Below are 14,259 nucleotides of genomic sequence, written 5' to 3' on the forward strand. Positions count from 1 at the left end.
ATAGAAACACCGCCAATGTCACCCTCCTCCCATCATCAAAACTTTATTCATTTGATCTGTGTCCCCAAAGGATTCCACAAAACAACATGTCGTACATATCGTATCGCCGAGATTATCATAAAAAGATATTGTCAAAAAATAAAACTGAACATAAAAAAGTATAAAAGGGAAAGACAATCGTGCAGATGATCCCTCGTTGTATCGTTATTCAAAGCCCCTTGGACTCATCTATTCACTCGCTATGAACTTTCTCAAATGGGCCGTCGTTCCAGTGGCGATCTTCTCAATTTTGAACTTTTTATTCTACTACTGGCTTCCTTCTCACTATGTATTTGATAAGCATGTCTTACAGAGACTCTCACAAGAGTCCATTGCTGATCATCCAGATGGTAACGTTACCGCTATCTTTTATGAGCTCCAGCAAAAATTAAGTGAAGAATATGGTTCTGACCTCATCAATGATTTTAATACCGATGACTGGTTCTTCAACAATGCCGGAGGTGCTATGGGACAGATGTTTATTCTCCATGCATCAATTACCGAGTACGTTATTTTCTTCGGTACCGCTGTTGGAACCGAGGGACATTCTGGTGTTCATTTCGCGGACGATTACTTTACCATCTTGAAAGGTCACCAATATGCTGCACTTCCAAATCAATTTGAGCGAAGCGAATTTTCCCCCGGCGACCAACACCACATGCCCAAGGGTGTTAGAAAGCAGTACGGAATGGAGCCAGAATCTTATGCTATAGAGTTGGCTCAGGGTTGGATTCCCGCCATGCTTCCATTTGGCTTGTTGGACTTGTTCACCTCTACTGTAGACTTGCAGACTTTATATGAGACCGTTTGGTTTACTGCTAAACATATGGTAAAGAATTTACTCTACGGGAAGTTTTGAATACAATATTAGAAATCTGAAAATCCCTGAAATTCGTGAAAATCGTGAAAATCCATGCAAGTCTCGAATGATGCTTCCATAAATATTTTGGGCTCTGCCAGAGTTTCCTCGTTTATGCACGTCTCGGTTCTTTTTAAAGACAATTCCTATTTTGATTATATTCTATTATATTATTATATGCAAATTATTTGCTTGTTATTTTAAAACACACTTTCTACAGCTTTACAGATCCCCTGGTTTTTTCCCTCGACTTGTGCAGCAGTCAGGTTACTATAGATGAGTTGACAGAAAATCATTCATGGCTGCATGCGTGAGAAACAATGTAAATATTTCCTCGTGGAACCCGATCCAAATGGAACTACGCTGCCAATAGCGGAGAATGTCTATGATATGGAAGCATCAAAAGTGTAGGAACAGTTATGGAGGACGTTGTAGCGTAGTATTTCCAAAAAAGCTTGAGGGAAAAAATGGAGGGAATAAAAGAAACGAATGCATGGAACATGATTGATGCAGTCGATTAGGAGCGTTCATATGCAGGTTTCGTTTTGCTGCAAGGTGATCAAAATTGAGAAAGGACTGTCTTGTACGAAAACTGCAGTAATAGAACGAGCTTTCTGATATTTAGGAAGTTCCGGACAAAGGTTTGTTAACTAGAAATGTATAAAGATCTATTAATCAATTATTGAAGTTAAACGATGTGAAACAGAAAAAAAAGCATAGCTTTAACTAATTCTAATCAGTTTAGTGCTCTAATTGATTGCAGAAATTCTGGTTTAATGTTGCAATCGGATGGAATGAATATCCAAAAGTTTAAAGGAAGAAGGTAATATACTAATGAACAGCCGCACTACAGTGTTCTCTGTTACTCAAGAGGAAGCCATAAATAGTCTCAACTTGCATTCTGGAAATTCGTTAATCTCGTTAATTACTATTGAGATAAGGTGCACTTTTACTTATAGTTTAGAAGGGTGCACAAAGTTAACACCTCTGGCAATTTCATCCTTCAACTGATTAACGGCCACAGCCATAAGCCCGGTCTCTTTATCAGAGAGGCTGTGCGGGAATGTGATCAATTTGACACCCGTTTTACCCAACTTGAAAGGGAGACTGAAGTAAGACACATTATCTGCAACAATATCAGGAACCTGACCAGGTAACTCGTCGAATTTAACATAAGCGACTTCATCCACGACTGAATCGCCAGTCAGAGCCTCAATCAAATGACTAACAAACCTGTATCCAGCAGTAGCCATGGAAAGAGTAGCAGAGCCGCGTCCTTGCTTGGCTTTAACGACCTCGTCACCACCGTATTGAACTCTGTGTAGTAAAGAGTCATAAACTTCAGAGGACAAGTTTCTAGCCCAAGAATTAAGCACGGGAACGATAGTAGAGCCTGAATGACCTCCAATGGAAATGACATCACCGCGTAGCTCAGCAGGAGTGACAGTTTTACCAGTAGCCCTTTTAATGGAAAGACTAAGAAACTCCTCCAATCTCAAATTATCCAAAGTGGTGACACCGAATACCTTAGAAGGGTTATAGACACCCAAAGTTTTCAACTCTTCCACCGCAATTGGAACAGTAGAATTGACCGGGTTTGAAATAACACAAATGAATGCATTAGGACAAATAAGCCCGGCCTGATGAACCAAGCTTTTAACTATAGAAGCGTTGATTTTGAAAAGATCATTTCTAGTCATTCCTGGTTTCCTAGGAATACCTGCTGGAATCACCACTATGTCAGCATCCTTTAAAGCAGCCTGTAGTTGGGTAATGTCAGTTTTGGATTTGGGCCCATATCCGGTGATCTTTTGGGTGGATGGAATGTGTGAGAGATCAGTAGCAACACCTTGGGCGTTAACTATGTCGAATAAGGCAAGTTCGGAGACTTTAGAATTGAGTCTGAGAAGTAAGGAAAGCGGCTGGCCAATACCACCAGCGGCACCAAGAACAGTGATTTTAACCATGGTCGAATGAAGAGTTGGAGGATAACAGAAGAAAAGGAAGTGGTGAAAGATGAACAGCAATGGTGAGTCAGAGGCACGAATGTGGGGTGTGGAGGGTGAAGAGGGGTGTCTACGGGGAGTGGTGGTAAATATCTACGGGGCTCTCACGGGGTTACCTAACCGGGCACCCCTCAGGCCACAACGAGAAGTTTTGCGACCTCCTGCCTCCTGCGACCTGCCGCCTCCCCCACACCCGGCCAATCAAATGACGGTGATTCAGACACTAAGAAATCTCGTTATAGCCACAACCACCCTTTAGGCTTTCTTTAACCTTTGGATTTGCCGTTTATTCTGTTTCAATGTCACTCATCCTTAGACGATTTGCCTCCAGAGCAGCTAGTGGTGCCAAATATATGGCTGCAAAGCCGGTCAATGGCCCTACTCATGATGCTTTGAGCAAAGCACAGAAAGCATATCTAGATCGAGTGATTAGGGTCGATCAGGCAGGTGAATTGGGTGCGGATTTAATATATGCTGGCCAGTACGTTATATTTGGCCATAGTAAAGAACTAAGGCCAGTCATAAGACATATGTGGGACCAGGAAATCCACCATCACGCCACTTTTGATGCTCTACAAAAGGGACTTAGAGTACGTCCATCTTTGTTAACGCCTGCCTGGAAAGTTGGTGCCTTTGGCTTGGGTCTTGTTGGCGGAATTTTAGGTAAAGAAATTGCCATGGCAAGCACAGAAGCTATCGAGACTGTCATTGGAGGTCACTATAACACGCAATTGAGGGTTCTTGCAAATAACTTTAACGATAGAAAGGACTTAAAGACTGGTGAGAATACCGATTCTGCGGAAATCGCAAACATCAAGAAGAAAATCGCCACTTTTAGAGACCAGGAATCGGAACATTTAAGTACTGCCATCAAATATGATGCTCAGAAAGCCAGACCTCATTGGCTAATCTATGAAACTGTCAAATTGCTTACCAAAACAGCTGTGTGGACTGCGGAAAGAGTTTAAACTAAGTAGTAGTATATTTTATGCCTAAACCAAATCATTATACACGCTCAACGAGCTTAGAACCTCTGGATCCAATCTCTTATAGTCAGTAAACTCCGCTAAACTGATGTTCTGAGTCTCTTTCTCTTCCAATCGCTTACTGAACGCTTGCCATATCCTATCAACTCTCGACTCAGCCGTGATTTCTTCGTTTCTAAACCGAACACACTGTGTTCCAATCATCTTATAAATCGATTTCACCACTGTGGAAAGATCCTCGTAGCCTATATATCCGTCTCTGTCTCTGTCATACATTCTGAAGGCCCATTTCAGCTTTTCTGACATGCTTCCACGACTGGCTATACTTAATGATGTAATGAAATCTTTAAAATCTATATATCCTAGTTGATTAACATCAAAAGCATCAAACGAAATCGTGGCAAACTCTGTTGGATCTCCAAATGGATAGAACTGCTCATGAATCTTAATGAAATCTTCTCGGGTTAGTCGTCCACTAGGTGCATCTCTGGTGAAACCTTTATACCACTGTTGAATCTCTCGGGTAGTAAATTTTGTCTCTTGTTTGAGACCTGAAATGTCATCTTTTCTTAGTTTGCTTGTCTTTTGACCCATTATTGCCAACCTAAGCCAGTTCTACTAGCAGCCACTATCTATTGCGTGCCTACTTTAAATCATTCTTTTGTATAGAAATCTTTGCTCAGCCATATATATATAACATTGTGGCGCAGCTACTCACTTATCTATAGACACTCACTCACATCAATACATTAGTAAAGAAAATCAAGCAGACACCGGAAATAGTCCACTTGAGAACAGTCTCTTGGCGTCCTCCAAAAGAGACTGCACTGGTCAACATCTGCAATCCGATATAAGTTAAAAATCCAGATGTCAAAGCCATCAAACAACCAATTAGCATCATACTGAATGGATCATCGACATCCACACCGTTATGACGGAACAAAAAGTAGCCAATTAATGCACCTATAGGTTGTGCCATTCCACCTAGACTACCACTGATAAGCAAAGCCTTCCAGCGAGAGTCAAGAGCAAGATAAATCGGTAAAGTCATAGTAAAGCCTTCCACGAAGTTATGTATAAACATCGATAAGAAGATGGTCCATCCCAACCTCGAATCTGCCTGCGAAGTTGAGTACATAATGAAACCCTCGGGGAATTTATGCATCGTGATGGCTAAAGTAGTTTGGACTCCAATAGAGAGTAATCTAGCTAAAGGAGTTTTAATATGGTGGTGATGATGCTCATGATGCTCGTTGGTACTGGCTCTACGCATGGAAGAATTGGTAGTAGTCTGATAGTTGACAGTGTCCTTGATTAGAGGAGATCTTATCTCCAACTCGGGGAATTTCTTCACCAATTCAGCGTTGTCCCTCATCATTTCTCCATTATCTTGCTCAAAAAAGATCTGGTTCTCCGTCGACGGGAAGATGCAAAAATGAAGACCCTTTCCGTTAGGATGCTGATGAAGATGGTGCTTACAGGCGATTTCCTCGCAACAGCAGGCCATATCTCCGTAGCAATCTCCCTCCATTTTCTCACCCTTGAGTGCTTTCAAGGACAAATCAACCACACTGATTCCTCTACCCATTGCAACAGGCTTATAGACTGTCGTTAGAGGAGTGGTCTCGTTGCAATTTTCAACAAGTTCCGGTTCAGCCTCCGGTCCGGCTAGTATAGTCAAGTCAGGATTGGTGGAAGATGACGTGGAACCTTCTGTAGTCCGTGGGGTTTCTGCTTTCCGTTGAACCTGAAGCTTATTAATGTCGATATGATTTCCTGAGCAGGTTTCTATATCATCGCTATGAAAGCATTCATCATCCTCGTGAACATGGTGATCATCATGCTCATCATGAGGTGACTCATGAATGTATTGATGATGGTGACCCTCGGGACTATCAATCTCGTGAACACAATGAACGATACTCTCACTGGTGAACAGATGAACCAAGACGTTAAGTAAAGAGCAGCAGGCAATACCAGCGACGTAACATGCAAACGCCGAGCCCTTTAGCAATCTAGGATCCCTTCTCAATGAAGGAACTTCCTTCAAGTACTTAATGCCAGTGGGTAAAAGTTTGTTAAGGGAAACAAAGGTTAAACAACCGGCAGAAAGAGACAAAGAACAGACAAGAAATGGAGTATTATTTGCGATATGGAATGGCTTCTTCTTGTATCTAGCTGGGAAAAGGGTTTTGTATACTACATCAGTATATATCACCAAACAACCACATATGGTTGTAAGCGATGTCAACGCGACGATAAGCCAGCCTTGATTCATAGCGTTGGTGGAGGAAGAACTAAGACCGATAAAGGCGCAACGAGAATAAATGAATAAGGAAAACCACCCCAGTGGTTATATGGGTAAGAGTTTGTGACCCACCGGGCTGGGAGCCACCGGGCTGGGAGCTGCTGGGCTTTATGGCACCACCGAGGTTCACCCGATAGAAGTCAAGCCATTAAAGCAGCCTACCTACACTACAAAACAACAAACCCAATCACTTCTACAATACCATCTATATATTGCTTGCTTCCATCAGTAAGTTTACTATCAAATAAAACAATCTTCATATTCATTGAATCAGTTGTCCCTATCTAAGGAAATATTCATCATTGGAAGCAAACGCCATCGATCCACTGCACCCGAAATTATCTTATTATACATCATCCTTAATGTACATCTTAATTCCGGTAACAGTGGAGACAGTAACTAGGTAATACAGTACTCAAGAAAAGAGAGTAGTGGTACAAACAGAGAGAAAATTTTGAACCCCAATCGTCAGTTACCAACCGCGAGAATTTTTCACCGCAGTCTACCGGGGGTCTCGCCTGGGCCACCCGGTCTACCTAGGTCTACCCAGGTCTACCAGCAAATACTAGGGCCTATTTGTCTACTAGAATCATAATAAGAGTTGACCAGTAGATCCTATAAATCACACGACATCCACCATTATTCTACTGATTCATGACTAACGTTCTTTAAAGTATTACTTTGCACTTTGCTCTTTGTTGTTGTTTCACAATGACCCGTTGCAGACCCTCTGCTCCGTGCTTCTCACTACCATTGACCCTTCCCAATTAGGAAACTTAAAAGTTTCTAAGGACATCAATTTGCAACCTTCCATTTCCGCCTGTTTCAGAATATCAATATATATCGGAGAGATATGGATCTATTTTACAGATTAGAAACACTCCAGGCCATTTCATCTCCTAAACAATTACAATGCCTTCAACAGATTCTTCTTCTTCTTCATCTAAGTCTCCTGTCTTAGTTAACGAGTTCGAGTTAGCCGATACACCTAACACAAATTATTCCAAAGAATGTTCTACGGACGATAATGATTTAGATTCTATTGAAAAAGGATCTTTCATGCAACTATTTTACTATTTGGAAAGAAAGGATTCTTTATTGATCTTTGTGGGTCTTCTTAGTACTGGTCTTGCCTCTCTAGTCCCAGTTGCTACCACATTCATGATTTCCTTGATATTTACTCATTTCACTGATTTTGTCTCTGGAAAATACAGCAGTCTTTATTCACCACTTAGAGATCTTAAGTATGTCTGTATTGGTATTGCGTTAATAGGAGTCGGGTCAACAATATTCTCTTGGATCCAAGCATCCATATTCTGTATTTTAGCAGAAAGACAGCAGACCAGGTGCAGACTTGCTTTGTACACATCTTTCCTTAAACGAGACCTTGAATGGTTTTCCAAAGGATCTCAGGATCTTAATGGTGAATTGATTCAACTTAATAGATCTATTGAAGAATATAGATCTGCTATAGGTGAGTTCTCTGCCGTTCTTCTCAAATCCATCTTTACGGTTATTGCTCTACTGATTACTAGTTTCACTATCTGTTGGAGACTTACTCTTTTAATTTTAGTTACAGTTCCTATTATGGGTGTTTCTGTCTTCATTTTTGGTCATTTCACTGACGTTTGGGCTCAGAGAGAGGACAAACATACCTCTGAAGCCACTTCCATCTTGGATTGGAACTTGAGTTGTTATTACTGGGTGAAGGTGGTGTTCTTTCATCGGGAAGAAGCCCTCAAATTCAATTCCATTCTTTGCAAAAATAATAGAGCCTACAACAAGTTCAACTTGTATTCTTCTTGTGCTTCCAGTTTAATGAAAGTGTTTTCTTTGATGCTTTTTGTACAGAGTTTCTGGTTCGGTTCTTTTTTGGTTAGAAATCACTACAATAACAGTCAAGAAGTTCTTTCTGCTTTTTATGCCTGTATCAATATTGCTGTTACCTTTAGTTCTATTTCTATGATGATGGTTATTTTACAGAAAGGTTATGTGTCTTTTCAGAAAATCCTTAAATACTCTAAGTTTCCTATCTCGGATGCTTACCAAAAGGATTCTTTCCGGTCATTTGTTCCTAGTATTCCTCTTCACAATGAAATTGCATTACACAATGTCAATTTTAAGTACACCAGTCGAAACAGTCATCAATCTATCTTAGATGATGTTACTATGACAGTGAAATCTGGTCGCATAACGTTTCTTGTTGGAAAGTCAGGATCTGGAAAATCTACCATTGGTTCATTACTACTTGGTTTGTATCAAAGTGAAAGTGGCAAGATAACATTTGGTGGCCACGATATTTCCAAGTTGGACAAGCTCTGGCTCAGAGATCAGATCACTTTTGTCGAGCAGTTTTCTCCAATTTTTGAAGGTTCCATCAAGGAGAATATTATTATGGGAGATCCGACTCTTTTTGGGAGTCCACAAGACGTGATTGAAAGAAGAGTTGGTGAGGCTGTAAAAATGGCTTGCCTTGAACCGTTGATTCAAAGCCTACCTTTGGGCTTAGACACTCCTGTTGGTACAGGTGATAAGGCTTTCCAGCCCAGTGGAGGTGAAAAACAGAGAATAACTCTAGCTCGAGGGTTCATTAAAAACTCTTCTGTTCTTCTGTTGGATGAAAGTTTCTCCGCCATCGATATTATCCAACGAAAACAACTTATGAAAACTATTCGTCAATCCTACCAAGGAAAAACAGTTCTTGTTATCACTCACGATCTTTCTTTAATCAACGAGGAAGATGAGGTTTATTTGATTGATGGCGGAAGAATTAAGGAGCACGGAGCAAAAAAGGATTTACTTAATCAGGAAGGCCTTTTTAAAACGTTGGAAGGATTCTCTTTAGACTCCAGAAATGAAAAGAAACATACTTCAACAAAGCATAATTCTCATGTCTCATTTCAGTCCAAACCAGCTATGGATGGTTCTGACTTAGAAAGTCAAACTTCCGACAAAAAGAACGAGAAGGTCAATCTGAGTCTCATAGTTCAGTTCCTTTCACAGTCACTTTCCATTAAACTCAGATTAGCATATCTTTGTGGAGTTGTTCTATCTGTCTGTAGATGCATACTCACTCCGGTTTTTAGCTTTTGCGTCTCAAAGTTAATAACTGGAATTGTTCCTCAGGACTCTTCCGGATTAACTGACGAGCACTACCAAATGAAGTGGTCCTTGATTTTAATAGGCATAGCTCTATCCGATGGTATATGCTTATTATTTGCCAGGCTTTTAACAGGTTCTGCTGCAGAACGTTTGGTGGAAGTTACCAGGTACAGATCTTTCGTAAAAATTCTTAACCAGGATATGACATGGTTCCAAGAATGCCGAAAGACCGAGATTTCAACTCTCGTTATGAACGACACTAGAGACATGAGAACGGTGTTCAGTGGTTGCGTTGATTCTATCATTGGTGGAATAGTAATTTTCTTTCTTGGTGTGATTTGGGCAGCAACAATTGGATGGAAATTGGCACTCGTTGGTCTCAGTTTCTTTCCACTCTTTGGAATCTTGGGAATCGTTGCTTCGTTATTTTCCAAAAAGAGTGAAAATAACTATAAGGATTCAATTGTGCCTGTCGAAGAGATGGTTGATGAAACGGTTTCCGTCATGAAATCGGTGGTCTGTATGAATTTGCAAAAGTATATGGTTGATCAATTTGAGGCCAAGTTGGCCAAAATGCTTCACATGGGTGTGAAAAGGTCCATTGTACTAGGAATGAGCATTAGCCTCACTCCGTTGATAGTCTGCCTGGTTCAGTCCATTCTCTTCTACTACGGTCTAAAGCTCGTTGTCACAAACCACTACAATTTGGTTCAGACAATGCAAGTCATTATGCTGATCATGTTTTCAACAGCATTTTCCGCTTCATTACTTGGTTCTCTTCCCAGCTTCCACAGAGGAATGAGGGTTGCAGGTAAAATCGATGATATACTTAAATTACCAGATGACCCTAATCAAACTACCGGCTACCTAACACCTCTCTTGACCACCGTCGATACTTCCAATGTCTTCAACTTTTCCAATATCTACTTCAATTATCCACAATTGGAAAACAGGACAGTTTTGAAGAATCTACAATTGCAAATCCCTAAACACTCAATTACCTGTTTAGTGGGTCGTTCAGGGTGCGGTAAATCTACCATTGTCTCTCTTCTTTTACGTTTATACACTGCGCAAGAGGGTCAAGTGGATATCAGTGGATATGATGTGGCCACCATTAAGCTAGAACACCTCAGAAAGAATTTGGCTGTGGTGCCCCAGCAACATTTCTTTGTGGAAGCTTCCATCAGGGATAATCTCCTCTATGGAAGTCCAGTTGCTGTTTCTATCGACGATGAAAGAATATTTGAAATCCTCAGATTGGTCGGTCTTGATCAGTTTGTTCTTTCTTTGGAGTGTGCTTTGAATACCAAAATTGGTGGTGATTCAAAAAATATGGTTGTCTCTGGAGGACAGGCTCAAAGACTCTGCATTGCCAGAGCATTGCTTCGTCCTTCGAAAATCCTTATTTTGGATGAATGCACTTCTTCGTTGGATCCATCTAATGCGGATCTGATAATGAAGTTACTTCTTAAATTGAGGTCCCAAATTTCCATCGTTATGGTGACCCATAAGCAGGAAATGATGAAACTGTCAGATAAGATTTGTATGATAGTCCATGGCAAAGTTGAAGAGCAGGGTACTTACGATGAGCTTGTTGGAAAAAAGCACAGCTTCTATAGCTTTTTAAACAGTTAATATCATTTGAATCATGTTATTACAGACACTAAAAGACCTCAATTTCCCAAATGAACGCAAACAAATGGAACCTCAACATCTTCTTCGTTCTTATCCTCACAACAGATCTCTAACACAAGATTCTTTTTATCACTCGGAACAGACTTCTTACTGACAGTTTCAATTAATTGAGTGATAGCCATCGGTAGTCTTTCTTTGACTTTCTTAGGGGGATGGAACGAGGCATACAATAAAGACACATCGTATGCAATCATAGTGATAGTCAAGCCTTCCTTTTCTTCGAAGGTCTTCAAAAGCTGCTCCAAAGTCATATTACCATACACATCGAATCTGTACCAGATCCTATCAAACTCCTTGTTGTTGAACTTCCCCTTTGGAGAAGCTACTGGTTCACTGAAGCCAAAAAATGGGAGTGCTAAGTTAATAAATCCATTTTTGTACTTTTCCAAATCCATTTTGCCATCGACAACCTTGTATAGTTCCAAACAAACCAATCCTGTAACCAATGCTGTGGTGGTAGCAATGGCAGGGATGATTCGACCTGCAATAAACTTTGTCTTGCTTCTATCAGCAGGTTCAATGTCATAGTTTAGAGCTCTACAGTTCGATGCAGAAGTGATAAACTCGATATGGTGATTAGTATCGTCATCCTTCTCAAATTCAACAGAGTTCAATCGATAGCCGGCAAGAGAAGATGGTGTAGGCAAGCTGGAAGACAATTTCTCAAGTTCACTCTGATCGTGGGCTATTGAAGCTGCAGGATCTGGTTCGTTCTCGTCCACCTGAATGGTCAAGTTTGTTTTTGGAGTGAATGGAGTAATCTGCATCTTACTAATAACTTGAGAGTATCGGGCTTTATCAGCAGATCCTTCGTCACCCTTCAAACCATACACGAAGGCAAGTAGATTGGCCCCACCAACAACAAAGTGGAAGTGGTCTTGGTTGTCGATATCAAATTCCAATGGCGTAGGAGCCCTTTTGGGAGGGGACCAAAAAGGTTCACCTTTGGAATTGACCGCATCCTTCGGAAAGTTGTAAAGCAATTGCTTGATGTCATAGGAATACTTCTGCTCGAACTGTTCACGTGACCATCGAATGCAGTCGTCAAAAGTATAGGGCCTTTCCCTAGAGAGATAGTTATCAATGGTCTCAAGCACGCCTTTGACGTCTCCACTCTGTTTCAACACTGACTGAACAAAGTTGGGTTGAGTAAGATACTGGTTAACATTTTCCGGAGCCTCGTGGAAGTAGCCTTCAAACAGAGACTTTGCCCAGGCAATTGTGTGGTCAATCTTGTTTGGGAAAGAACGCAAAGTACAGAGAGGAATAGACTTCTCTGGAGGATCACGAGACGAAGTATAGGACTCGGTAAGCATTGGAATGATTACCTGAGTATTACCCTTTGTACCTAAGGTACCGGACTCGAGTAAAGGCTTCTTGAAAAAGACACAACGACGATCAACATAGGATCTGGCCTCAACATTATCCAAGGCATTCGTGACAAAGTCCAAATTTTCCCAAAACTTGTCGTTGAAAATGCTCTCAGTCTCCGGACACACCTTATCTATTCTAGTATCAATATGACCTGCCAGATCTGGGTTCATCACGGACACAGCCTTTGCTGCCATCTCGGATTTACCCTTACCAACATCATAGTTTCTGAATAAAAATTGACGATTCAAGTTAGACTTCTCAATAGAATCGTTATCTGTAATAAAGATTTTACCTTCAGGGCCAGATCCCAATCCCATAAGAGCCCAATTCTTCAACATCTCACAACCAATGGCACCAGAGCCAACCAAAAATATCTTCAAGTTGGCCACTCTCTTCATGAATGTTACACCAAATACAGCTATCTGGTTATCGTAACGGCTGTTGATTGGCTTACAAGTCTCTTGAGTTCTCTGGTATTCTTTAGATTCCGGTAAAGATTCCAACGAGTCAAAGTATAACCATTGTTTCAAAGGTCCAAATTTGCCTGAGCATGCTTTAAGAACTTCTTGGGCAATCAAGCCACCATAAAACGCATTCATAGCAGGAAGATCGCCACGAGAGCCATACGAAAGTTCCTTGATTAAATCAGTGTCAAGGGATGTACCTTTCAGAAGATCGACATTAGACTGTGCAAGCTTCTCTGTGATATTAACCAATTCTTCAGCATCCTCCTCATTATGTGCCCGGGGCAACTCGCCGCTGTGTGATCCCTGGAAAAGATGAAGAGCACGGAAACCAAGGTGAATTTGCTCGTTTCTGTCGAATTTGGCAAAATCGGACTGAACAAATTCTGGATGTACCAATTGATCAACTAACTTTCCGAATTTAATGGAGAATGGTACTTTAACCTGAGCAAAGACACCACCACGAATGTAGGTGCCCCATGATTTATCGAAACCCTCAATTTTAAAGGCGTAGGGACCCAACACACGAACCTTAAAGACAGAACCATCGGTAAGCTTGGAAATGCCCTGAATCTCAGAGAAATTGACGTAATCACCGTCCTCCAAGTTATGACGAGTGGCCTCTAAAGTGGTAACTGTGCCATCAGTCTCAATATCAGAAATAAGACCAGTTTTAGGCTCCTCACCATCCTTATCAAAGACAACAAAGGAGTCTCCAAAGTCGACAAAGGCCTGACCAAACAAACCTCGAACATCAGCAGCAATAAACCTAATTCCCTTGGCATGCGTTATCTCATTGATCTCCAATTGACGGGCCAATGGGGTCTCGGTGGCAACGATAACCTGATACTGAGCAATAGAGTTCTCCGTTAGCTCATTGATGATGCTGATCGGAACATAGCTGTTGAGTTCAGCCAAACGAGGTAGCGATGCCTCAGCACGTGACTTACCTATATCGTCCTGGCGTAGGAAAAATTGAGACGAAAGATCCGGTAGGGTGACGATAGTAGGATCATATATATCCAAGGATTTGACACCGGCAAGAGCAACATTTTTAGCAATCTCTATACCGAGACCTTTCAAGCCAATGATCAACACTTTGGATTTGGCCATCTTCTGCATGGCCTCTTTACCTAAAACGTAAAGCTGACGAGAGTAGAGACCTTCATCAATAGGTTTTGGATCAACCTGCATTTTCTCAGTCATGATAGTAAGGTAAAACAGAGATTGACAGGAAGAAAGAGTGTACTGTTCTACTCTATCTGTACGTTTTCGAATTAGTAAGGAAGTTCGCGAAATTGCCACTAGTGGATGTCGACGTGCGTCGATCGACCGGTGAATCAAAATGGAGGAGGCAGTGCTTAGGTAAACAGAGAGAGTTCAGAAGAGTTCAGACGAGTTAGTCTTCATCTCCATATCTTATATT

At 41.2% G+C, this 14,259-nt stretch overlaps 7 protein-coding genes across 7 annotated transcripts; 3 read left to right on the plus strand and 4 right to left on the minus strand.

Annotated features, from left to right (window-relative positions):
* Positions 1–241: 241 nt before the first annotated feature.
* FOA43_002056 (uncharacterized protein) lies at positions 242–898 on the plus strand (the record flags this gene model as incomplete). The annotated part of the gene is made up of 1 exon (XM_038922360.1): positions 242–898. One exon carries the CDS (start codon positions 242–244, stop codon positions 896–898), a length of 657 nt encoding a protein of 218 aa, XP_038778288.1.
* Positions 899–1,851: 953 nt separating this feature from the next.
* Positions 1,852–2,865, minus strand: FOA43_002057 (uncharacterized protein; the record flags this gene model as incomplete). The annotated part of the gene is made up of 1 exon (XM_038922361.1): positions 1,852–2,865. One exon carries the CDS (start codon positions 2,863–2,865, stop codon positions 1,852–1,854), a length of 1,014 nt encoding a protein of 337 aa, XP_038778289.1.
* Positions 2,866–3,203: 338 nt separating this feature from the next.
* Positions 3,204–3,872, plus strand: FOA43_002058 (uncharacterized protein; the record flags this gene model as incomplete). The annotated part of the gene is made up of 1 exon (XM_038922362.1): positions 3,204–3,872. One exon carries the CDS (start codon positions 3,204–3,206, stop codon positions 3,870–3,872), a length of 669 nt encoding a protein of 222 aa, XP_038778290.1.
* Positions 3,873–3,896: 24 nt separating this feature from the next.
* On the minus strand, positions 3,897–4,484 carry FOA43_002059 (uncharacterized protein; the record flags this gene model as incomplete). The annotated part of the gene is made up of 1 exon (XM_038922363.1): positions 3,897–4,484. One exon carries the CDS (start codon positions 4,482–4,484, stop codon positions 3,897–3,899), a length of 588 nt encoding a protein of 195 aa, XP_038778291.1.
* A 142-nt stretch (positions 4,485–4,626) lies between these two features.
* Positions 4,627–6,168, minus strand: FOA43_002060 (uncharacterized protein; the record flags this gene model as incomplete). The annotated part of the gene is made up of 1 exon (XM_038922364.1): positions 4,627–6,168. One exon carries the CDS (start codon positions 6,166–6,168, stop codon positions 4,627–4,629), a length of 1,542 nt encoding a protein of 513 aa, XP_038778292.1.
* Positions 6,169–7,110: 942 nt separating this feature from the next.
* FOA43_002061 (uncharacterized protein) lies at positions 7,111–10,935 on the plus strand (the record flags this gene model as incomplete). The annotated part of the gene is made up of 1 exon (XM_038922365.1): positions 7,111–10,935. The coding sequence occupies one exon, from the start codon at positions 7,111–7,113 to the stop codon at positions 10,933–10,935; it is 3,825 nt and encodes a 1,274-aa protein (XP_038778293.1).
* Positions 10,936–10,973: 38 nt separating this feature from the next.
* UBA1 (E1 ubiquitin-activating protein) lies at positions 10,974–14,039 on the minus strand (the record flags this gene model as incomplete). The annotated part of the gene is made up of 1 exon (XM_038922366.1): positions 10,974–14,039. One exon carries the CDS (start codon positions 14,037–14,039, stop codon positions 10,974–10,976), a length of 3,066 nt encoding a protein of 1,021 aa, XP_038778294.1.
* Positions 14,040–14,259: the final 220 nt, after the last annotated feature.

This window comes from Brettanomyces nanus, chromosome 2 (genome assembly GCF_011074865.1).
Source record: "Brettanomyces nanus chromosome 2, complete sequence".
In the NCBI taxonomy this organism is placed as follows: Eukaryota; Fungi; Ascomycota; class Pichiomycetes; order Pichiales; family Pichiaceae; genus Brettanomyces; species Brettanomyces nanus.